The sequence below is a fragment of the Abrus precatorius genome, unplaced genomic scaffold, assembly GCF_003935025.1.
Source record: "Abrus precatorius isolate BTA unplaced genomic scaffold, Abrus_2018 Scaffold11, whole genome shotgun sequence".
Lineage (NCBI taxonomy): Eukaryota > Viridiplantae > Streptophyta > Magnoliopsida > Fabales > Fabaceae > Abrus > Abrus precatorius.
In genome coordinates, this window is record NW_020874303.1 from 13163973 (window position 1) to 13189707 (window position 25735).

Here is a 25735-nt window from a genome sequence, read left to right on the forward strand (position 1 = left end):
CCCAATCTGCATCTCTATAATTTTTTGCAACTATGTGACACCATTCATATCAATGGTGTAAATGAAGATGCTATCCGCTTGAGATTATTTCCCTTTTCTCTTAGGGACAAGGCTAAATATTGGCTTCAAACTCAACCACAAAGAAGCATCACTACTTGGGCTGACTTAGTGAACAAATTTCTAACTAAGTACTTTCCATCATCAAAATCTGCCAAGCTGCGAAGTGAAATCACCTCTTTTGTTCAACAAGATGGTGAATCTCTTTATGATGCATGAGAAAGATATAAGGATCTACTAAGAAGATGTCCTCATCATTGCATTCTAGAGTGGATGCAAATCCAAACTTTCTACAATGGGATGAATGTTGTCAGAAGAACCATGGTAGATGCAGTAGCTGAAGGTTCATTGAATACTAAAACTGTAGAGGAAGCTCAGCAACTAATTGACATGATGGCAACTAGCATGTGTCAGAATTTCAGTGAGCGACATGTTGCAAGTAAGGGAGAATTTGAAGCAAAGGCACTTGAGACTTTGATCAGCCAAAATCAATTACTTTTTGAACAACTTGCAGCCTTGACTCAACAAATCAATACTTTTCAAGCTGGAGTTGCAAAAACAAGCTACTTGATATGTGATTTTTGTGGAGGAAATCATATGAATGGAGCATGTGATGTATGTACACTAGAACATCAAGAACATATTAATTACTTAAGTGATTTTCAGAGGTCTCAACTTGCATTCCATTCTGATTTTCAATATCAAGCCAATAAAAGTCAACCATATTATCAATGGAATCAACAAAGTTCTACAATAAAAAGTGATATTGCAACAACTCCATTGTCCTATGCCTATTTTTAGCCTCCATGGTCATATTATCAAGCTTATTCATCTCAACCTCTAAGAGAGCCACAATTTTCAAAACCTTTGTCTGAAAGGATGAATGAAATAGAGGAAACACTGCTACAATTTATGGAAGTTACACAGTCCAACTTAAAAAATCAAGAGGAATCTATGAAGAAGTTAGAGACTCAAATAGAACAAATTTCACAGCAATTAGCACATAGGGATGAGGATAGATTATCTAGCAATACTATTGTGAATCCAAGGAAGCAATGCCATGCCGTCATATTAAGAAGTGGAGCAGAGGTTTCTAATCTAAAAGATGAGGAGAAAAAGATAGCTACAAAGAATGCTGAAGAAAAAGCTCAAGATAGCTTGCAAAGAGGGAAATTCATTCTTTTAAGTAAAGAAAATTTAGAGAACAATAACTGCACTAAACTAGAAGGAAGAACCAACAAAAAAGAAGAAGAGAATGATCATTCTATTATAAGTGAAGTTTTTGCTGCAGTGGCATATCAAGCTGATAAAGAGGAGGAAAATAAGCTTAATGAATATATCAAACTGTTGGAAGTCCCTCCACTTTTATTTCTTTCAAGTCCTAAATTAAATGAAGAGTTGTAAGTTAGTGAGAAAAAAGGAAAACGTTTAAAGATAGAGCAAGAGCCATTATCATCAAAATCATCTCTTAGAACCAAAGATCAATAGGCGTCAAGCTAGTGACGTTAAAAGAGCGCTTTGTGAGAGACAACTCACACTTCTTTCCCTTTCATTTCTTTTCAATTTTTGGTTTTTAGTTTTATTTTTCTGCACGATCTGAGTTTCTGGTTGCTTTGCAATTGCTTTTGGCTGTGAAAGTATCAACATACAAGAAAGTTTCCAGATGTAGCTTGCTGTGGTTTGCTGGAATAACACCTTTGATGTAAAGGGGAGTTATTTCTTTCTTTACCTCTTGATTTATATGCTGAATTATGTCATATTTCTTGCTAAAGTAAACAAAGAAAAAAAAATGTATATGTTCATAATTATTTGTGCATTACGTTCCTTTCTCCATTTGTGATGAATAATTCAAATTCTTATTCCATTTCTTTGTTTCTAAATTTTAAGTAAATATTATGTTTGTGTACTTCTTCATATGATTGTCACACTTCAAAAATAAAGAGATTTTTACCATTTGTGCATATGGATTTGTAAGGTGAATTGTGAACATGATTGATTGATATTGTCACCTTTATTCCAATGGTAAGAATTTGAGCTTTGCAGAATATATTCTTTCATGTATGATTGATCTTGATTTTGCTGCACCCTCTAGAACTTACTTTGTTTCTTGATTGAATATGCAATTTTACAGTTATCACATATATGATAGAGGCCTTCTTTGATTGTGCCTAGTTAGCCTAAATGAACCTCCTTTTGTGCTTGAATGTCCTAGTTCAACCCTTTGAGCTTAATATCCCTTCCTTGATTTTTCCTCATTACAAACTTTGATGAAAAACCATTTTAACCTTCCAAAGTAAAAGAGGCATATTGAGTCTAATCAAGGATGAGTTTAAAACTAAGTTTGGGGTGATATCTAGATTTTATTTGCTTAAGGACAAGCAATGTTCTAAGTTTGGGGTGGAGAATAGCAAAGCTATCTAAGTTTTGGTGTCAAAACAAAAGAAATAAACAGCAAAGTTATAAGTTCAAAAGAAAGATATGCTACAAAGTGTTGCAAAAAAAAATTAATTAATGAAAGGAATGAAAAGAAAATAGTGAATGAAAGTAAGAAAAGAAAATTTGAAATTCTGCTGCATGACTGAACATTGTTGTTGATCTGAAAAAAATTCTGTTTGCTGCATAATGACGGAATTATTGAAAAATAATGCAGTTCCATGCTAGTTTTAAGTTTATTCACTCAAAATGTCTCTTTTCTTTTGGAATTGCATATATTGTTTCCCATTTTGTTTAATACTTACCTTAACCTTAGCCCTATTATAACCTGAAAAAGGTCCTCTTGATGTGTGATTGACTGTATTAAGCAAAGAAGATTGAGAATATAGACAAGCATATGGTAGGGTGAGGTAAAATTAATGATCTTGAGGGTAAACACTCACCTTAAACACTTATGAGTGAGAGGGAAACACTTTCTTGTGAGTGATAATGATATCTTTCATTGATGTTTCACATGTAACTTTGTTGTTCATTAGCTTAGATTTGTAAGATTTTGCATAAAAAGATTTGTTTGAGTATGACTTTCATTGTAATTGAATGCATGAATGATTTGTTGAAAGGATAATTGGAAGGAATGATGTGGAATAAAGAAATTTGTACAAACTGAAAATAAAGTCTGTGTAAAAAGATTTTCATTATTGTTTTGATGATGCATTGAATTCCCCTTGGTGTGTTCTGGTTTGCTTGAGGACAAGCAAAAATCTAAGTTTAGGGTGGCTGCACTGTTAGGACTTTGATTAATTTTGAAATTTGTAGTAATTTTAATTTAGTTTTCATTCAAAGTTGACAAGAATATGTAACAATTTCTATGTTAATTATTGTGAATTTATAATATTTTGATAAGTCTTGTTGTAAATAATAATTTGAAGTGTAATTAACTACTTTTAATTTGTAGTTTCCATTTAATTTTACATAGAAATTTACTCTACTGAAAGGTAGTGTTGTTCATTTATTTTTATTTTTTTATAAGCATATAATATGAATTAAATAAATTACCTAGATATAAATTTTTAATTTTTACTCTATTTATAAATTTAAAATTTCAAAATTATTTCTTGTAGTAGTTTGAATATCTTTTAATTTTCATAAACTGAATAAAAGAAATGTAAGTTCTATATTTTCTTCAACTCTTTAAGCTATAAACAAAAATAAATTTACTTCATTTTCCTTCTTCATTATAAATTATTATTTATATGGAATAAGAATTTAAGGATGTTACAAATAAATTTTATTTACTAATTTAGTATTTAATAAATATCTTTATGTTAAAAATAAAGTAAAATCATAAAAAATACAATTTTAATTTACAAGAAGATGACTTAATATTAAAATTTAAACTTTTAATTATGAAAATTATATATATATATATATATATATATATAAAAGATAATAACAATTAAATTTATAATTTTCAAGCATGTATAATATAAAACTATAATTATCTAATACATATATACATGTGAATAACAATTTTGTAAAGTATAATCTTAACTCATTTAAATAATCAAGTGAAATTTAAAGTGTGAGCATGTTTGTTTAGCTAACTTGAAGGAGCATTTAGCCATCCAAGCTTAAAAACTGCATGAGAAGTTAGCAAAACCTTATTTCTTCCCGTCCCCCAAAACCATGAATTTAGGCAAAAGGTAAACTTGGGTTGAATTAAGGTTAAAATGGTGAATAAAAGAAAGTACCAAGTAAAGAGGAAGTGAAGGTAATTTGGGTTGAAAACCAACGGGCCTAAGAACATTGGATTAATGACAACTTTATTATTTAATTGAGTCAAGAAAATTTGGGTCCAAAAGAAAAGAAATAATGGTTTGGGGTCTTATAACTCAAAGGAATTAAAACTCAAACCCAAAGAGATTAAATAAATCCACTCTAGATAGTCCAGCACAAAATTGTACATAGTTAATAAACGATTTTAATTAGTTGATAGTAAAATCTGATGATAAAACGTTTATTTGATAACAACTTCACTGTTGGGGACTTGGCTTGGGCATTCAACAACGAGCATATAAAAGAATATTTAAAATTTGGGTATTTTGGTTTAATGTAAACAATGTTCTCATGCATTGCTTTCTGTTAATTAGACGGTAGATGATTATAGGTGCTGCGGAATAATAGTCTTCACAGCGTAGGTGTCTTCCATTGTTGTTTACTATTGGGGAAGTGGAGAAAGATGTGGGGCTTTATGAAAAGCAATATCTAGAAACATTCATTTTTTTCTTCTATCAATTAAGCTTAGAAGGTGAGAATATTTTAGGGGGGGACCTACTCACAATTTTTCCTTTATAATTAAAACAATAAAATAAAATAAAATAAGGACTTGATTGTTTCTCTTTTAGTTTTTAATTTTTAAAAAATATTTTAAAACAATTTTAAAAAAACTGTTTTTAAGAAGAAAATGAAATTAAAACTTATATTAACAAGCAAATTTTATTATTTTTACTTTTAAAACGAAAAAATTATTTTTAAAAATAGAAAACAAACAAGCTCTAATTTTCTTTTTCTTTTTTTTTTTCTTACAATCTTCAACCCAACTAATAGGTGTGTCAACGTTTTGATTTCAAAGAGATATGTTAAAACACTGTAAAATAGTTATTTCATTTCAGTTGATTTTTTAAAGAATTTTGAGTGCTTACTAAAGTTGAATGATCTTCTTTAGTTGTTTAATTTATTTATTTTTTCATCACTACCTTGTTGAAAAAAAATTGGTTCATGAGTGTTATAATTTGCTGGAAACCAAACCTTCTTTCTTACATATTTTTTTTTTTCATTTTAAAGTATAATTTTACAATATATAATCTCTCTTTATACAATATTAAGGTAAGTTTTTTTTATCAGAAGTGTTGTCCCAATTTTTTTATAATAACTTTTTTATAACTCAAGCGCATGAGAAGAATTCAACTCAAATAGTCTATATTAAATAGGAGAGCCATGAGTTTACAACCATATTAAAGTTCTATTTCCAATCAATGTTACACACATAATATTATCACCCTTTTAATAGACGATTTCTAGAGATTGTTGACAACCTTAATTTTATGTAAGTATTTAGTATATCACACTTTAAACTCTAGCCTAGTAATTTTTTAAGTGAAAGAAGCTTATGATTAAGTATCATGTTAGGCTTCTTATTCTATTTAAGGTGATATTTATAACATTACCGCCTTTTAAATAGTTATTGTTCACATTTACTTCACTCTAAGTGTATTGAGTTGATAATAGTCATTTCCTTCAATAAAATCATCAATGATTATAGCTTAACCAAGTGAGGAAAGTCATATGCAAAAATCTTGTTCAATAGATGGGAGAGCTCCATGACTTAAGTATCTCTTGAAATGGTTAGTCTAAATATAAAACTCATAATATATTATTTCATTATCCTATATTATTTAGTATTTTTAGTTATCAAATGTGACATTCTCATATTTTATTACATAACCTTTAATTTCACGCGAGATTTTAAGTTTTATAATGAAGATATAAATCTTTTTATTAAATTTGAATGATGCATGTTTATAGCATATAATATTTAGAACACTTCCATTTTGTCCATCTTGCTTAATCATGTAGCTTGCATCTCTCTCGAATAATGGGCACTAAAAATGATAAAACATAAAAAAATATACAAATCTAGAATATCATATAATTATTTATTTGAATAAAAAGGCACAGCCCTTGGTACAATGACACCATATCACCACTATCATCACTGCCTTTTGCCATTTTCTTCAAGGAATAAAGGAGTATTATTTTTCAAAAGGGAGTGGATTTAGGAAAAACTTTCACACCGTGCAAAAGCCTAAAATATAAAAGGGGATGATGTGTCCACATAGATATAGGAAACAACACCAAATTTGGGAAGCACAGAACTCCAAGAAGCTCTCCTTCCACCACTTAGCAGCTTGCCGATGCCCCCCAAAGTGAAAAGAAAAAAAAGAAAAGAAAAATGAAGAGAGAGAGAAAGGACGTACACAACAGAATAAAACCATATAAAGCCTAAAAAGCAAAAATCCATAAAATTATTCCACTTCTATGAAGCAAAGTGTTTGAGAGGTACATCGAAGTCCAAAGCCACCCACATCACTTCCTTTGTTTCCTTCCTACCCACCTAAGCCAAACCCATTTCTTACAAATGGAAAATGGAAAAACCGCAAGGAAAGAAAAAAAGAAAGCACATCTAAATACCAAAATTCCCCTCACAACTTAGCTCTTTCTTTCTCTTTCTTTTCCTTTTGCTTCCTTCAGCTACTTTCCCTCTTTCTCTCTCTAAAATCCAATCTCTCTCTAGAGCTCCTTCATCGTGAGCTTAATTGATCACTTGGTTGCAGCTTAGTAATCTCTCTCCCAAGTGCTTTCCCTTACTTCATCCCATGGATCTACCACTCGCACCCCTCACCACTTATAATTCCCCATAGAGAAGATCCTCTCAGCTCAAATTCGGATCAAAGCAGTTCTGGCACTAAGATAGCAGAACGTAAGAGAGAGAGAGAGAGAATTGAAGAAGAGAAGAAGAGAAGAAAAATGAAAATCCCTTGTTGTTCGGTTTGCCAAACGCGGTACAACGAGGAGGAACGTGTTCCACTTCTGCTCCAATGCGGCCACGGCTTCTGCAGAGACTGCCTTTCTAAAATGTTCTCGGAATCGCTGGACGCCACGCTAGCGTGTCCCCGCTGCCGCCACGTGTCTACCGTCGGCAACTCCGTGCAGGCTCTGCGCAAGAACTACGCGGTGCTCGCGCTCATCCACTCCGCCGCCGCGAACAGCGGCGGAGGCGGCGGTGGAGGAGCGAACTTCGATTGCGACTTCACCGACGAGGAGGAGGAGGAGGACGGCGCCGTGGAAGACGGCGATGAGGATGACGAGAAGCGGCGCCGGAACAGCCGCGGATCGCAGGCGTCGAGCTCCGGCGGATGCGAGCCGGTGATCGAGGTAGGAGCGCACCAGGACCTGAAGCTGGTTAGGCGGATTGGGGAGGGTAGGAGGGCCGGCGTGGAGATGTGGATGGCGGTGATCGGCGGCGGGGACGGTGGTCGGCGGTGCCGGCACAACGTAGCGGTGAAGAAGGTGGCGGTGGTGGAGGGGATGGATTTGGATTGGGTGCAGGGGAAGTTGGAGGATTTGCGTAGGGCTTCGATGTGGTGTAGAAATGTGTGCACTTTCCACGGAACAATGAGGGTGGATGAGAGTTTGTGCCTTGTGATGGATAGGTGTTATGGATCGGTTCAGTCTGAGATGCAGCGTAATGAGGGGAGGCTCACTTTGGAGCAAGTCCTAAGGTTTTGGATTTTCTTTTCTTTTAAATTGTGTTTTGTGTTTCTGTGTTCAGATTTAGTTTTTTCTTCTCACTTGGCTCTTTTTCTGATTAGTCTTGTTGCAAGAAGTTTATTTGAACTGGTAGTTACTAGTAAGTTGCCAGAAAGAAGCATGGTGATTATATGTTTGATTAGTTTAGTTTATCTTATTTGTTTGATGAGTAATCGTGATTTTAAATCGTGGCTGCTGAAGTCACAGTTGCATTGTAGCTGCTATGATGTACGTTGGGGTTGCAAAATGGAATTTACCCTGCTATTCTTAAGTCTTGATATGTTGTTGTCTATCCAAGAAGTGATGGGGTCTGCAATTTGAAAACATGATCAGTGTTATAGCAATTTTACTGATAAGTAGGAAACACTGCATTCTGGTTACGATATGGGGAAAATGCATTGAAATTGTCTCTTCCAATGCTCTGATGGAAACTCTGTCTGCATAATGATCCCCTAGGTTGGACTAGATGAGAATGGTTTGTTCAGTGTCTAAACTTTATCATTTTACTTCTGCTTAGGTATTTTCTTGTTATAGCGATTTTACTCGTATGAGTAGGCTGCACTGTGTCCAGGTTAAAATTTGGAGAAAATGCAATGTTATTACATCTCTGCCTGTCATTGACTACTAAATATTTGGAGGGAGATATCGTCTGTGTTTATCTAGGCTACCTATGTACTTTCTTGTTGGCTAGGCAAACAGAGAAATAGTTGAATACTTCCTGTGAAATTTTTTCGAAAAGATTTGCGGAATAATTTCATTCTTTGATTTAAAATCATTTTAATGAAACATATTGGTATTGCATTTCAATTGCCCACAACAACTATGAATAGTGACATTAAAATTTGCCAATTGTAGATATGGGGCAGACATTGCACGAGGGGTTGTTGAACTTCATGCTGCAGGTGTTGTTTGCATGAATTTAAAACCTTCCAATCTTCTTCTTGATGCAAATGGTCATGCTGTGGTTTCTGATTATGGACTTGCTACAATTCTGAAGAAACCTTCCTGTTGGAAGGCTCGACCAGAGTGTGACTCCTCAAAGATCCATTCCTGTATGGAGTGTATAATGCTCAGCCCACATTATACAGCACCAGAGGCTTGGGAACCTGTGAAGAAGTCATTAAATTTGTTTTGGGATGATGGAATAGGTATATCTTCCGAATCAGATGCCTGGAGTTTTGGTTGTACATTGGTGGAGATGTGCACGGGTTCCATTCCGTACGTGGAGCAACTCATTCTAACTCAAGCTTTCTTCCTTTTGTTCTTCCCTTTGTTTCAATTTTCTTAATGCAAAATCTATGCTTGTGCAGTTGGGCAGGTTTAAGTGCTGAGGAAATCTATCGAGCTGCTGTTAAGGCTAAGAAACTACCTCCACAATATGCTAGTGTAGTTGGTGGTGGAATTCCAAGGGAATTGTGGAAGATGATCGGGGAGTGCTTGCAATTCAAGCCATCTAAAAGGCCTACTTTTAGTGCAATGCTGGCAATATTTCTCCGTCATTTGCAGGAAATACCACGCAGCCCTCCTGCAAGCCCTGATAAGTAAGTATGTTAAAGTTATTATTATAACCATGACTGCATCTTCTGTGTGGGTTTTGACTGCATTTGATTTAGAAGGCTACTTATGGAATTTAGTATGCGAATGAGGACTTTATTGGGAATGAATGAGCCAAATGCGCAGTTGTCATTGATGTTTAACAAACAGCACTTGTCTTATACAATATTATACATTTCTGTGGATACAGTGACTTAGTTAAGGGTTCTGTATCAAATGTTACGGAGCCTTCCACAGTACCTGAATTGGAAGTTCCTCAGGAAAACCCAAACCATCTTCATCGGCTTGTGACTGAAGGAGATGTCGCAGGTGTTAGGTTAGTCGGTATCACAACTTTTTGTCTGAGCTTGCCTTTACTTATATTTGATCATTTCATTCATTTTCTATGTATTTCTTGTACAGAGATCTTCTTGCAAAGGCTGCATCAGAAAATGGAAGCAATTACATATCTTCTCTATTGGAAGCTCAAAATGCCGATGGAACAGCTCTCCACTTAGCTTGTAGACGTGGTAGTGCAGAACTTGTTGAGACAATTCTGGAGTATAGAGAGGCAAATGTTGATGTATTGGACAAAGATGGAGATCCTCCTCTTGTTTTTGCATTAGCTGCTGGGTCCCCTGAATGTGTTTGTAGCCTTATCAAAAGAAACGCTAATGTACGGTCACGATTGAGAGATGGATTTGGCCCATCGGTAGCTCATGTTTGTGCCTATCATGGCCAACCAGATTGTATGCGAGTATGTTTTACTTAAATTATGCTTAGATGTTTCTTCTTTATTAGAGCTATTCATCTGGAATATATGTGGCCAAATAACAGGAGTTATTGTTAGCTGGAGCTGATCCTAATGCAGTGGATGATGAAGGTGAATCTGTTCTGCATAGAGCAGTTGCCAAGAAGTACACAGACTGTGCTCTTGTGATATTGGAGAATGGAGGTTGTAGATCAATGGCAATCTTGAATTCAAAGAATCTGACGTGAGTATTGACTTGGATTCAGAATTTTTTATAGCATAGAATTTGTTTGCCTAGTGTGTCAATCAGTATATAGAGGTATAAATAATTGATATTAATTAACCATTGGGAAATGAATTGACAGCTTATATTATACAGCTTACATGTTATACTAGAAAAAAATATTTGTTGAAGTTGTCATTTTATCATGATTTAAGCTTCACATTTACCGCTTTCTTCTGGTTGATTACAATGCACAACCTTTTCACTCCTTTGCAATTTGCTTGGGATAGCAGTGTAGCACCTTCATCTTGAAAGATGCAGCTAGCCTGTTGAGTTGCTATGAACTATTTTTATTATTTCTTAGCCACTTGTTTAATTGAAAACATTTAAGGAAGTAAATAAGATGATATATTTCTGTAAGTCCATTTTTTACTTTTAATCTTCATTTTTAGCTCAATTATTGATTGAAGTCGATGAGGTTGAAGCTTGTTACTTGGATGTATCCTTGGATATTATGCATGTATCTTTAGATGATAGTTTTGTGCTTTTCACTTTACAGCAGAATATTTCTAAACTATCCTATTGTCCATGGGAAAACCAAAGACGAGAGGAAGCAAGTCATTCCTGTTTGAACCAATTCTTTGTCCTTATTTGAATTGTAAAGGTCATAAATTGTTTTCATCTTTTCGAGTAAAGATTCTGTTTCTTAATCCTTTCAATGGTTACAAGGATTAATTAGGTAAAATACTACTGGATTCCAAACGTTCTTTCAAAGGATCAATCTAACTTAATCTGATATTTTAACTATACTCATAATCTGGGAATCACATTTCTTTATTTCTTATTATGTCTTGGAATTTCAGATTATAAAATGTAGGATGGTTTTGTTCCATAGTTACTATATTATAAAGGAAATTTTTTTAACGTGTGATTTTCTATATAATTGAACCCTGCATACTAGTAGATAAGGGTTAGCTATTATTGTTTATTTCATTTATTATGATGAAATGATATTTTTCCAACACATGCATATCTAATCAATTTATCATATGGTTTTTCTCTGGTGTTGCAGACCACTGCACTTGTGTGTGGCAACATGGAATGTTACTGTGGTGAAGAGATGGGTGGAAGTTGCAACTCCTGATGAGATAGCTGAAGCAATTGACATACCAAGTCCTATTGGCACTGCCTTGTGCATGGCAGCTGCTTCTAAGAAAGACCATGAAAGTGGTATTCCAAACTTCATGCTTAATAATGATTTTTACAATTGGCTACTTTTTGGTTGAGGTCTGAAATTTTCTTTTATTTACTGCATCTAGAAATCCTTCAATATTAATCATATATGAATCTCAAAATGGTTTTGATAGAATTGATCCCAAGTACTTGAAACTAGAAACTTGTGGTATAATATTATTTCCAATTTTAACTTCCAACAGATGATTCTCATTTTATTTTTTACTAAACTTAAAATGCATATACGTTGTCTTACTTCTACTCAAGCGAAAACCCTTAGATTCTACGGTCTCCCTCCATAACTCAATTTAGCATTAACCTCTTCTTTCAAATCTTCAACCACCACTATATCATTTGCAAAGAGCATGAGGGATAATATTTTGTATGTTACTTGTAAGCACATCTAAGACTAGATTAAACAAGTAAGAGCTTAAAGCGGAGCCTTGATGACTTAAAATGTTTAGAATATTTTATAATATATTGTGAAATCAATTAATCCTCTAATTAAGAAGCAATATAAAAGTTTATTCCCCATTATTCGTAGATCTTAATTCATTGTGTTCCTTATATTGTTTCCTTATTTAATTAGGGGTAAGAATTTCATTGTATGAGGGGGGTTTGGGAACAACTTAGTTCCTAGAACTAATTGCTTATTTTTTTAAAAGCTCTCTCAATAAACTGATAAAAATAAGCAATTATTTGTTCAGAAGAAGCTAAACCAAGCACACACTTACTAGTGTACTTGATGTAACCCTGCTTAAATCAGTGTTTGCACTTTGTACTTTTTACATGCATTTCAAATTGTTCTCATTTTATATTAGAAAATAAAGCAACACTTTAGCAGTTAATTCTTACTAATTTAAAAGCTGAAGTGCCATTACAGTGACAAATAAATCCTTCCTTCTTTCTATTTTAAAAGCTGAAGTGTGATATGTAGTAGCAAGGTAGTTAAAATCCCAATTTAAATTGTAAAATCCTACAACTTTACGATTTTGGAAGTCTCACCGATTTAAACTGTGGATAAAATTCTGGTTGAGTAAATCGCTGTAAAATCCCGATTTAAATCGTAAAATCCCTCAAATAGTGGGATTTCGCGATTTCAATTGGATTTTGAAAATTCCTTGCAAAGCCTCTTTTGTTAAAACCTATCGTAGTTGATGCCTCTTTCATATATATCCTTTTTATGGAATCCAATTTGCCTCTAGCAGTTTTGAACCCTAACATTGTTGTCAACATTCAACAGTCCTCCTAGTGCTTGCAGCCTGGTCTGCAACTAAACCCAGCAATGTGCTTCTGCTCTGAGTTCAAGTCTAGTGCTGCTGTTCTTGCATCTTTTCTATTCTGGTCTATTTTTTACTCACGTCCATGCATTACATTCTTATGGAATAGATTATGATTTGTGAGTGCTACTTTGTTTAAGTGCTTTTATTGATTTGAAGGTTTTTCCCCCCTAATTTATGATATTTTATATGAATAATATGAATTTATATCATATATATGAATTTTATAAAATCCTACAATTCAATTTACGATTTTCACTCTTCTTTACGATTTAAAGTAAAATCCCGATTTTAACTACCTTGTGTAGTAGAGGTAAGGATTTATTTGTTACTTTAACATGATAATTCTGTTCACATGCATTTGAGTGGAAACATTGGAATATCACCTCTAGGTTAGATTGTTTAATTAAAAGCTCATTTTGATCATAATTGAAATATCTGCTTGAGTTTGATGACTCAATACTGTTCTTTTGAATCCCTTTCATCTTGAAATCAACACTTCAAATTTGAGAGTTAATACATGGATATTTTTAATATCATTTATGCTGTTTCTTTATTCTCTTTAGTGAAATAGTTGAATTATCTGATCCTGTTTGTTCATGCCAAATATAGAAGGGAGAGAACTGGTGCGGATATTGCTGGCAGCAGGAGCTGATCCATCTGCTCAAGATTCACAGAATGGGAGGACAGCTTTGCATACAGCTGCTATGTTAAATGATGTGGACTTGGTTAAGGTAAGTGAGTGAACTGCTTTTAGAATGATTAAGTATCCATAAATAATTATTTAATGCTGAAATATGGACAATTTGTTCTTTATTGTAATGTTTTGGGTGTCTTGAGTAGGTTATTCTTGCTGCTGGTGTTGATGTGAACATTCGTAATATGCACAACAGTATACCTCTTCACTTGGCCTTAGCTAGGGGTGCAAAGGCATGCGTTGGGCTGCTTCTGGCTGCTGGGGCAGATTATAATTGGCAGGTTTTCATCCAAGTTTCCATTCCCCCTGCTTGATCACATATAAATATAATAATAATTATAATGATGTAGAAATTTTGAACAGCAGCAAAATTATTAAATATGGTTCTTTGCTCTGTGGTTTGTTCTTTTTTATTTTTTATTACTGATTTCTCACATTAATTGTAAAACGTTATGTTTATAATATTAGATTTTTATTATATGACTAATTGATTACTGAGTTCAGTGTCTGATGTAGCCACTCTTTATTATTGGTAATTTGAGCTGAATGATAATTTATACTGTTAAAGGTGGTTGGAAGGGTAACAAATCTAAGGAACATGATACCTACTAAAATTCAATTAATTGAGTAAGCTGGAGAGGACATAGAATGAATATTGAAAGTTTTTTGTAAGTTTACATAATTGACTTCTATTCTGAAATGAATTGTAATCTATTAATTTATATGTGGGTATATATTTGCTTCCGTGACATTGAAATGGTATTTATGTATTTCTTTGATTTGTTGTTCTCTTTATCTTATACATGTATTTGAGCCTTCTGCACTGGCTTTTGTTCATGAAAATAATAAGTGTGTGCACCTTATGTTTAGCTTAAATTTTATTTACTTAGTAGAAATAACTGTATGTGGACATATTCCATATCTTTTTGATGGAAACTTTTCCATTATGTCCTTGTCATTTAAGGATCTGGTGTAACTGTGTCAGGATGATGATGGTGACAATGCTTTCCATATAGCAGCAGATACAGCAAAAATGATACGTGAAAATCTTGACTGGCTTATTGTTATGCTAATGAATCCTGATGCTGATATTGAAGTCAGAAACCACAGGTAAGTCACTGCTATAGGCCCTGCATTATTGTTAAGTTGTAATTATTAGCTCTTAATTATCATGAACTTATATGAAAAACTATTGTTATAACTTTGGAACTGCATTTAACTGTTGGATCTTAGTCCAATTTAACCCATTAATCACATTAAACTCTATTTCGCTGCTCTGACTGATAGGGTTATGTTTTTATGATAGTGGCAAGACACTTCGTGACATATTAGAGGCTCTCCCTCGAGAATGGATATCTGAGGATCTGATGGAAGCACTCGTGAATAAAGGAGTTCATTTGTCTCCTACAATGTGAGCAGAAGACATCATTTTCTTCAGTGTATGATATTTATTATCTACCTATATTTAACTAATATGTTTAAAAATTTGTCTATTAATCATTGTTTATAGATTTGAAGTGGGAGACTGGGTGAAGTTTAAAAGAACTGTTGTAACACCAGCATATGGATGGCAAGGTGCTAGACCAAAGAGTGTTGGCTTTGTGCAAAGTGTTCCAGACAGAGATAATCTCATTGTTTCATTTTGTTCTGGAGAGGCTCATGTTTTGGCAAATGAAGTTGTAAAAGTTGTTCCATTGGACAGGGGACAACATGTACAACTGAAAGAAGATGTAAAAGAGCCTAGGTATGGTTTTGCATAACTGTTACACTAGTATGATTCACAGGGTAGAGAAATCACCACTAGTACGATCATCCTGGGTGAGGTCAACATTAGATTGATCGTCTGCAGAACACTAGAATTTTCATATATGTTGGGTTTGGATCATTATTCTCATTTTCTCCCCCTCAATGCTATGCTAAAATTTGAAGTGCCAAAGACTAACCAACACAATAACGTTGATAGACAGTTGAAATTCTAGGATTTCAGTGGCTGCAAAATGTAACCTGTCAATGGGGAAGTGGAAGAAAATTACTAAAACCTAAGGCATGTAGAAACAGACTAACAGTGTATATCAAACAAGATTTCCAAATAAACCTGACATTGGAATAATGTTGGGACAAGAAATATAATGATAGAAAATAAAGATATAAATTTAGTGTAAAAAAATAAAATGATATTAGGTAGAAAAGAATAATGGTAAATATAATGGGATTAAAGACAAATATAATAAATTAGTATACTTATACTTTAGGTTTAGGGTGAAAAATAAAAGTAAAAGTGTAATGGTAAAAAAATCTAAATTGTTTATTATAATTTAATTTATATTTTGGGGATGAAAATGAGAAAGAGGAGGTATGTGAGTTTTTAATTAGTTGCTTTAATCCTAGACATTTATTTTAGCCTATGGTTGAGAATAATTTCTCATTTCTCAAATAAGAAAGTCATTCTCACATGATACATCTATATAATAACAATTTTTTTAACATGTCCAATGACACACAATAAGAACTTGTACACATAGTAGTCAATCTTGGATAGAGGATCGGAGCGGCCAACTTCAAAAACGCTATAGCAAGGATAGCGGTAGCAGGACGACTGCTATTCTAAAGTTTTAATACACACACATACATGCTGAAAAATATAAAATTAATATACAAATTTGGAACAAAGCAAAAAAGGAAAACTCAAATTAGAGAAAGAAATAAATAACAAACAGCAAAGGGTGCAGGAGCAGCCATTGCTTCTACTTGAAACTTTGAAATTTGAAACAGAACAGAGTAGGGGAATCAAAACAAAGAAGGAAATAAAAAAAAACAGAAGAAAAATAGAAAAAAAAAATGTTCAGTCACCGAAAAATGTGCAGTTTGTTGGAGATGGAGAAGATGATTGAAAAGTGTTTGGGTGATGTCGGAAGCTTGATTGAGCTTGAAGAAGACAACAAGAGATGAAGAAAATGACTCAAAATAATTTGAGTCACATTAGGGGCTTCACCGGAGACGAAGAAGATGATCGGAAAATGTCTCTTTCTTGTTACAAGTCTCATCGGAGATGAAGGCCATACTCCAGCGGTGGAAACAGAGATAACAGAAATGAAATGAAAGGAGAAATGAAAGGAGAGCTGAGGAGAGAGTTGAGAGGTGAGTTGAGGGGCTAGGGTTTGCGAGAGGGAGGAAGAAGATTCAGAAAATAAAAGGGGGGACGAAATCCCAAGATTGTCCCCCTTAAGAGCCCCCAAAGTTAAAAAACAGAGGGCAGATTTGGCTGCTATTCGCGGCACGACAGCCACGACACTGAACCACGACGCCATAGGGTTGCCATAGAGGTACTGTGTCGCTCTGCTGCGATAGCGACCACTATTGATAACTATGCTTGTACATAGTAAGTTTTTAACAAATTACACGATCTAATAAATTGAAAATCACACTAACATTAAATGTTACAATTTCTAATAAAATCTTACTATTTATTGATTTCTTATTGTGTATCCTTTTGTACACATTAGAAAATTTGATATAAAAAGATAAATTATACTACATATATGTAATATTAAATTTAAATTTTTTTATCATTATATATATGTAGAGGATGCAGGTAATTTGGTGTGGGTGCTATATAGTAACAATATCCATATAACAATAACAACTAAACCTTATCCTAATAAGTGAGATCGGCTACATAGATCATACGATGCTATCGAGTTCAATTAATAACTAAATTTTTAGAAATTTGATTAATTTAAATGTATTTTTTAATAACTTCGTCTTAGGTTAATTTGAGTCTCTCTCAACCCTTTTTATAAGACTAAGAATCATGCAATCCACACTCCTTACTGGTGCCCTCAAAGGTCTTTTCTACACATGATTAAACCACCTTAGATGATTTTTAGCCATATCTTCTACTATAAGTACTATTCTCCTGTATATTATCATTTCATATCTTGTCTTTTCTCTTATGTCCACTCATCCACCTTAACATTTTCCTTTCTTTCACTTCCACTCTCTTCTCATATTGTGGGTATTTATTTATACCTGTACCTAAATCCATTAAGCAGATATTATCATATATATTAGCTATTATACCCATTTCATCCTTATTGCTAATCCTAATCAAATAAGGGAATAGATAACTTAGTAAAGATATGATAAAATTCTTAAATAAGATAAAGTTCCTAGCAAGATAAAATCCGCAAAAAAGTAAGGCATAATTACTTCTAAAATAACAAACTAACTTAATATATTTTGAACCATTATTTTCCTCTAAGATATTATATAGATACTCTATAAATGACAACCAAAATAAGATTCAGAAAGAAACCATTTGCTGGGCACAAAAAGGGGTTGTACAGACATGCATATTCTATATAAGGTGATAATGTAAAGTTTTATGGCTGAAAGTTGCTACCAAGTGCATTGATCCCTGCTAGAAATTTGCACGTCCTCAAGGCTGCTTGTTTCTTTCGTCTCCCATAACACTATTGAAAACGAGCATTAATGCATGGACATTTTAAAATGACTTGTTTCTTTTTTTTGTTCTGTTGAGTCCTTACTTCCTAGTATTCAAAGATTTACTGTGAGTGTATGAAAATTAGACTGCCGGCCTTTGAACTTCTAGAACATGACACAAATGTCTAGAAGTAGAAATTTAATTGGTCTTTGAACTTGTAACAGACATCATTTATGTTAATTCATGAGGCAGAGGCAATCTTACCCTTCTTGAAAGTTGAGTAGTAAAATCTGGCTAACAGGAGACTAAATAAGATTCTGGATGAAAAGACACTGAAATAAAATGCTAGAGGACTCTAGTGACCGAGTGGTATCACCAACGTCCTGTGCTTCCATACAGCCCCAAGATATCATGGACTTTTGAAGGATGTCATTTGTGATTGATGTGCTGATATGTTTGGTGGCATTATCTTATTATTTTTAAAATCTTCCTTTTTGATGGATTTATTATGTTGTTATATATTCTCTTCTCAAATTAAACATTAATAGTCAAGCCTTATTCTACTAGGTGAAGTCGGCTATATGGATTATATAGTGCAATTGAGCTTAATAAAAAACTAAATTCTCTGAGATATTATTTATTGCTCGATCATTTTTAATAATTTTCTCTAAAGTTTTCTTTTGAGTTTTTCTCACTCCTTTTTACTACACTAAAAGTCATGTCATTCACTCTTCACTATTATTTCTAGTGATTTCACTGCATGTGTCTAAACCATCATAATCGATTTTGTCATTTTTTTTCATTATAAGTGCTACTCCAGTATTCTTGTGTATATAGTTATTTCATATATCTTTCTTGCGTAACTATGTTAGTCAAAATCGAGATTCTACGTGGGATCCAAGAGGGATAAAAGATCGTAACTCGTGGGATCGTAACACGGATAGTAAGATCCCACAAAATTGTATGTATACATATAAAACAGTATAAATATGAAGATGAGAGAAGCTAAATAAAGGCAGATACCCACTAAAACAGAGCAAAGATGGAGATGAGAGATGGGAAGAAGGAGGAAGATAAGTTAGGTAATGTATTCTGATGAGAAGACTATTTTACCCTTTAAAAAAACTTAAAACAGTGTCATTTTAAGGGTAAAAAAAGAAAAGTCAGTTTATTTTTAAAAAATAAAGTCTTTTTTACCCTTAAAAAACCCTAAAAGATAAACCCTGACAAGCAAAAACAGCCCCAACCACACTAACACTGAAAGAATCTAGAGAGAGAACAGCAGCAGCCTAGCATCAACAAGAGCAGGACGGAACAAGCTGTAGGTTGCAGAACAAAGCTTCGCAAGTCACAAAATGAAGCTTGGCAGGTTGTAGATCACAGTGTCGCCGAAACAAACCACAGTCGCTGGAGCAAAGCAAAACGGGGTTGTGTAAAGTGAAGCAGAATTGCCGAGCAGGGGAAGGAAGGAAGTTCTGAATAAATTTTGGGGATTTTAGCTTTTTAATAGGTTTTAAGCAAACCAGGTCAAAAAAATGCAGGTCGCAGGTCATTGGGGTTAAAAATTGGGTTTTCTCAGCATGCCAGGGTTGTTCGTGCTTACTGAATTTCCGGTCCAGCACGACAATCCCACCCGATCTTAGTGATTTGCGATTTTGAGAGCAAGCTAGTGATTTTGACTACTATTTATGTAATGTATTCTTATTTTTTCAACTCATTGTTTTTCTTGTATTGTTTATTGAAAGTCAAACATTCATTACCATATAAGGTAATTGATCGTATAACAGTACAATAAAACTTTTTTTTTCAACTTGATAGATATTTTATAATTACAAATAACTTCTGATATTTTTTTCTACTTTAACTACCTTATCTGTAATATGAGTAACATCTTCATTAATTTCTTCTTCATTTTGTAGAATTGATCCCAATTACTTAAAGATGGAAACTTATGATATTATATCTTTTCTAATTTTAACTTTTGGTGTATAATCATCATCTTGTTTTTTGCTAAAGTTACAATGCATATATTAAAAATTCATTTTACCCCCTTGAATGTTTGGTTATGTGCAATTTAGACCTTAACTTTTGAAAGTGTACAATGTGACACCCTGCACTTTTGAAAGTGTGCAAAGAAATTTTGCAACATTACATAGACATCTAATTTCTCTGTTTTTTGGACCAAAAATACCCCAAAAAATGTCTATCACTGCAGAAAGAGGAGAGATTAGGGATTTGGGAGTATTTTTGTCCAAGAAATGGAGAAATTGGATGTCTGAGAAACGCAAGGACTTCTTTGCACACTTTCAAAAGTATAAGGCGTTGCATTGCACATTTTTAAAAGTCAAGATCTAAATTGCACATGACCAAACATGTAAGAAGGTAAAGTGGATTTTTCCCAATATTTTATTTTACTTTTACCCAAGTGAAAATCTTTAGACTCTAAAGTATACATATCAAAAGCTTAAGTTTAAAAGTTAATTTCTTCTTTTGATTCCTTGATCAAGATTATGTCATTTGCAAAAGTCATACCCTTAGGATAATTGTTTTATCACTTGTAGACACATCTAAGACTTTGTCAAACAAATAATGTCTAACACAGAGCCCTAATGTAAACTTATCCATATAAGGAAGTTTTTAGATACATCTTCAGGATTTCTCAAACTTGTAGTTATCCTATCATCCATGTCTTGTATAGCTCAGATATATGTTAGTATGTTACACACCCCTTTCCTTTCTTAAGTCTTTCACAACATTTCTCTTGACATACGATCATATGCTTTTTCGAAGTGAGTAAAAACTATATATATATATATATTCTTTTCTTTTTTGCAGTTCTTTTCCATCAAATTTTGTAAAACTATCTAGCTGCTTTTGTAAACATTTTTGACATAAAACTAAATTGGTTTTCTACAATCTTAGTTTCTACTTAGTCTGTGCTCAATTACTTTTTTCCATAATTTAATATTGTAACACAAGGTTTATACCTCTGTAATTTGCACAATTCTAAATATCACCCTTGTTTAAAGTGGTCTTCCTCTACCCATTTGACATATTTTTAAATCTCAAAGTTTGAGTAGAATTTCCTTTCATTTTTTCTTTTGCACATTTCTTGTCATTAAAAGTTTATAGAAATAGTTTTTTCATCTGTCTTTGATGTTTTGATTAGTAGCCAAAACTTTTCTTCCTTCTCCTTAACATATTTAACTAGATCCAAATCTTTGAATTTTCTTTCCTTATTTTTAACAAGCTTATATATCTTTCATCATTTTTTATTTTAAGATTTTGATAGAACTTCTCAAAAGCCTTAAATTTTGCTTGACTCAGCCTTTTTTGTCTCAACTTTTGAAATTCTATACTTTGCCCAATTTTCTGCATTATTGCACACTTGCAAAGTTTTAAAACACTTCCTTATATCAGTAACCTTATGTTGCATACTTTTATTCCACCACCAGGATTCCTTATATTTTTGTCCAAAGCCTCTAAATACGCCCAAAATTATCTTAACAACTCTCATGACCTTCTTAGACATCTTGTTCCGAATAATTTTAACACTATCTTGTTCTTTCCAATTACCTTCTACTAACCACTTATAATTTAATTGTTTATCACCTTTAAGTACCCACCACTTGATTCATTGGTTTATAACTTGTCTAAGTTCTCTGTTTACACAATCTTAAAATGATCACCAAGGACCAGGACCTTATGTTGTGCAGGAAGGCTCTCTTAAAATTTCCTTGCAAAATTCTTTTATCTAGATTCTATACCTAAAAAGAAAATGATTTACAACCTTGAGACCTCACTCTTATAAGTGATAAGATGTTCCTCCCGCATCTTGAAACAAGTGTTATTTATCTTGAAGTCATATGTCATTGAGAAATCAAGAGATTGTCCTTCCTCATTAACCCTTCAAAACCAAAACCACCATGAACCTTGTAATTTGTCTTGCTTCACAACCAACATGACTGTTTAACTTTCCACCTATGATATCCTTTCAACTTATGGAATGCATTGAATCAAACCCAAGTATATGTTTTGATAAGTTTTACATTAGTTATTGAAGACCTAACACAACCCTCTTCATTTACTCGGTCTTGAGACCACCAGCTGTAGGACTATAGGAGGAGTTCTCTTAGATTAAAAAAAAAAAAAGATAAACATTATACTAGAGAGGGGAATGATAACATCAAAGCAACCTATGCTTGACTATCAAATTCTGTTAATTTGTGCCTTGTGCTTATCCTTGATGATTTTGCATTTGCCCTAAATATTGATGGCTATTTTTCTATGCTAGATTTGGTTGGCGACAATCACGCGACAGTATTGGGACAGTATTATGTGTTGATGATGATGGAATTCTCCGTGTTGGGTTTCCTGGAGCATCCAGAGGATGGAAGGCAGACCCAGCAGAGATGGAACGAGTTGAGGAATTCAAGGTTGGAGACTGGGTTCGTATTCGTCCAACCCTTACTTCTGCAAAGCATGGATTAGGATCTGTGACACCAGGAAGCATTGGCATTGTATACTGTATCCGACCAGACAGTAGTCTTTTAATAGAACTGAGCTATCTTCCAAATCCATGGCATTGTGAACCAGAGGAGGTTGAGCATGTTGCTCCTTTTAGAGTAAGACAAATGCAGACAGTTTTCATTCTATGACAGTTTATTTATCTCCTGTCTTTGTTACATGACATGAATTAACAAAAACTGTCTTACAGATTGGTGATCGGGTATGTGTGAAGCGATCTGTTGCAGAACCTAGATATGCTTGGGGTGGTGAGACACATCATAGTGTTGGAAGAATAAGTGAGATTGAGAATGATGGTCTCTTAATAATAGATATACCAAATCGACCCATACCATGGCAAGCTGATCCATCTGACATGGAGAAGGTGGAAGATTTTAAGGTGGCAATTCTTTCAGTTGATGTTGATCATTTGCTACCTATTTTAGTTTGTTCTTGTCATATATTTATTGTGACATATCTTATTATTGGCTATATTTTAATTCTTAATTTGTCGAATGCAGGTTGGAGATTGGGTCAGAGTGAAAGCTTCAGTGTCTTCTCCAAAATATGGATGGGAGGATATTACAAGGAATAGTATTGGGGTAATTCATAGCTTGGAGGAGGATGGTGATATGGGTGTTGCCTTTTGCTTCAGAAGTAAACCTTTTTCTTGCTCCGTCACTGATGTGGAAAAGGTTCCTCCGTTTGAGGTGGGACAAGAAATTCATGTGATGCCATCTGTTACTCAGCCACGGCTTGGGTGGTCAAATGAATCACCAGCTACTGTTGGAAAAATAGTGAGAATCGACATGGATGGTGCTCTCAATGTAAGCTTAGTTTTGTTTTATCTAATATTTTGTGCATGACACTACACCTTGAATGACTTTATAAGTAACATTAATGTCACACTCGTCTTCCATAACTATTGTTCAACTAGACCCTAATATACTCTTCTATGTTTAAGTAGTGATGGACTAAGTTTGGCATGTAAAGCTGATAAAGGTGTATAAACATTGCCTGGGGGATTTTTTCACTTTGTGACGGAAATAAAAGTTTGACAGAATAAGTTTCTAACAGGCCCAGTTGTATCCTGAAATTCAAAGTTTTCTTTCTGTATCTGGGTATGACTGGTTTAAAATTTTAAACTGTCGCCAAACTCAAATTTGAGCCGTGAGTTAACAATTATTATTAATACTACAATATAAAATAAGTTGGCAATTATTGATTGGCCAAGTCTTTCCCCCAAGTAGGATATATTGGGTATAAGAATTTCCCCATCATCACAGCTCTAGCTTCTTCGAAAGTAGCTGCACGGTGATTAATGAACAAGTTTCCAAGTGTATAATCTGGGAATGGTCATTTTTAGAAAACTTAGCATCTCTGCAACCTTAAGATATTGAGCACTGTTATGGGATTAGATTAATTTCATTTAAAACATTTCATTGTGAATGTTATTAGTGATTCCATCCTAAGATTACAAAAAATAAAATGTTATTTTGCTGTTCTCTTTGTAGGTGAGGGTCACTGGTAGGCAGAGCTTGTGGAAAGTTTCTCCTGGAGATGCTGAACGGCTTCCAGGATTTGAAGTTGGGGATTGGGTACGCTCAAAACCAAGCCTGGGAACCAGACCAAGTTATGACTGGAATACTGTTGGGAGAGAGAGTTTAGCTGTTGTGCATAGTGTACAGGATTCTGGATACTTGGAGTTGGCCTGCTGTTTCCGTAAAGGGAAGTGGATCACTCATTATACAGATGTTGAAAAGGTTTCTAGCTTTAAAGTTGGGCAGTATGTCAGGTTCCGAACTGGTTTGGTTGAACCAAGGTGGGGTTGGAGAGGAGCTCAGCCTGAATCTCAAGGGGTCATAACCAGTATTCATGCTGATGGAGAAGTCAGGGTCGCATTCTTTGGATTGCCAGGATTGTGGAGAGGAGATCCTTCAGACCTTGAGATTGAACAAATGTTTGAAGTGGGAGAGTGGGTGAGGTTAAAAGATGATGAAAGTAATTGGAAATCAATTGGGCCAGGTAGTGTTGGTGTCGTTCAAGGAATAGGGTATGAAGGAAATGAATTGGACAGAAGCGTTTTTGTTGGCTTTTGCGGGGAGCAAGAAAAGTGGGTAGGACCAAGTTCCCATCTTGAAAGATTTGACAAACTCTTTGTTGGACAGAAGGTTAGAGTCAAACAATATGTAAGGCAACCGAGATTTGGATGGTCAGGGCACACCCATGCTAGTGTTGGGACTATACAAGCAATTGATGCTGATGGAAAGCTTCGAATATACACTCCAGCTGGATCCAAAGCATGGATGTTGGATCCATCAGAAGTGGAGGTGGTAGCAGAGGAGCAGCTCTCTATTGGCGACTGGGTAAGGGTTAAAGCATCAGTATCAACCCCAACCCACCATTGGGGGGAAGTGAGTCACTCAAGCATTGGGGTGGTGCATCGGATGGAAGATGAGGATCTGTGGGTGGCATTCTGTTTTATGGAGAGGAGGCTATGGCTTTGCAAAGCATGGGAAATGGAACGGGTTAGGCCATTTAAAGTGGGGGACAAGGTAAGGATCAAAGAAGGACTGGTGACCCCACGATGGGGATGGGGAATGGAAACACATGCCAGCAAGGGACAGGTTGTAGGGGTAGACGCAAATGGAAAACTAAGAATAAAATTTCGGTGGAGGGAAGGTAGGCCCTGGATAGGAGACCCTGCTGATCTTGCCCTTGATGAGAACTGATGTGCTATTTTAGGAAACATGGAAGCTTGTATCATAACTTAATTTTCATATTCAGCTCTTTAGCCTATGTTTTTCTGGGCCTGAGCTTGTGCTAAGGAAGTGGAAAGCTTTATGTGCTTACCACATGCTCTGATGAAGGTATAACTCCATTGTGAAGGTTGAAATGCAGTTTGGCCGCATGTATTGGTGTTAATAAACAGAGTGAAAAAAGAATTGAAGCCATGGAGATAGGAAAATCGGCTTGCTGACCGAGTGTGGAGATTTAAAGGCAGCTAAAACAAATATTGGCAGTTGGCCCATTTATATTCATTACTCACAAGTTTGTAGTCCCAGATTTTGAGGTGCATATCATATATATGTTTATTTCATATTATTGTACAAATTGTACTCAACAGTCAACTTAATGCATTTTTTTGACTCACCAATATGCAGTTGCATAATTCTTGAATAGAATTGATTCTATTATACAGCGTTTG

General features: G+C 34.4%; 1 protein-coding gene and 1 non-coding gene across 3 annotated transcripts; one reads left to right on the forward strand and one right to left on the reverse strand.

Annotated features, from left to right (window-relative positions):
- Positions 1 to 213: 213 nt before the first annotated feature.
- LOC113856758 lies at positions 214 to 320 on the reverse strand. Its single transcript, XR_003502991.1, has one exon. It is a non-coding gene; the product is annotated as a small nucleolar RNA R71 (small nucleolar RNA).
- Positions 321 to 2887: 2567 nt separating this feature from the next.
- On the forward strand, positions 2888 to 25735 carry LOC113854031 (E3 ubiquitin-protein ligase KEG-like). 2 transcript variants are annotated; one of them, XM_027484837.1, is made up of 17 exons: positions 2888 to 2895; positions 7074 to 7832; positions 8716 to 9078; positions 9171 to 9401; positions 9605 to 9730; positions 9817 to 10150; positions 10231 to 10388; positions 11440 to 11597; positions 13493 to 13614; positions 13724 to 13858; positions 14563 to 14687; positions 14884 to 14988; positions 15088 to 15321; positions 22316 to 22646; positions 22739 to 22927; positions 23049 to 23354; positions 24042 to 25735. In XM_027484837.1, exons 1-17 carry the CDS (start codon positions 2888 to 2890, stop codon positions 25257 to 25259), a joined length of 4902 nt encoding a protein of 1633 aa, XP_027340638.1. In that variant the 3' UTR covers positions 25260 to 25735. The 2 variants fall into 2 exon arrangements, with proteins under 2 accessions (XP_027340638.1, XP_027340639.1); XM_027484838.1 differs by having other exon boundaries at positions 11440 to 11594; positions 24042 to 25719.

Excerpts from the sequence above, each read along its gene's own strand:
- LOC113854031 (XM_027484837.1), top strand. Across the intron at positions 9,079-9,170 it reads ATGTGCACGGGTTCCATTCC|TTGGGCAGGTTTAAGTGCTG; the intron begins GTACGTGGAGCA and ends ATGCTTGTGCAG. Across the intron at positions 15,322-22,315 it reads GAAGATGTAAAAGAGCCTAG|ATTTGGTTGGCGACAATCAC; the intron begins GTATGGTTTTGC and ends TTTCTATGCTAG.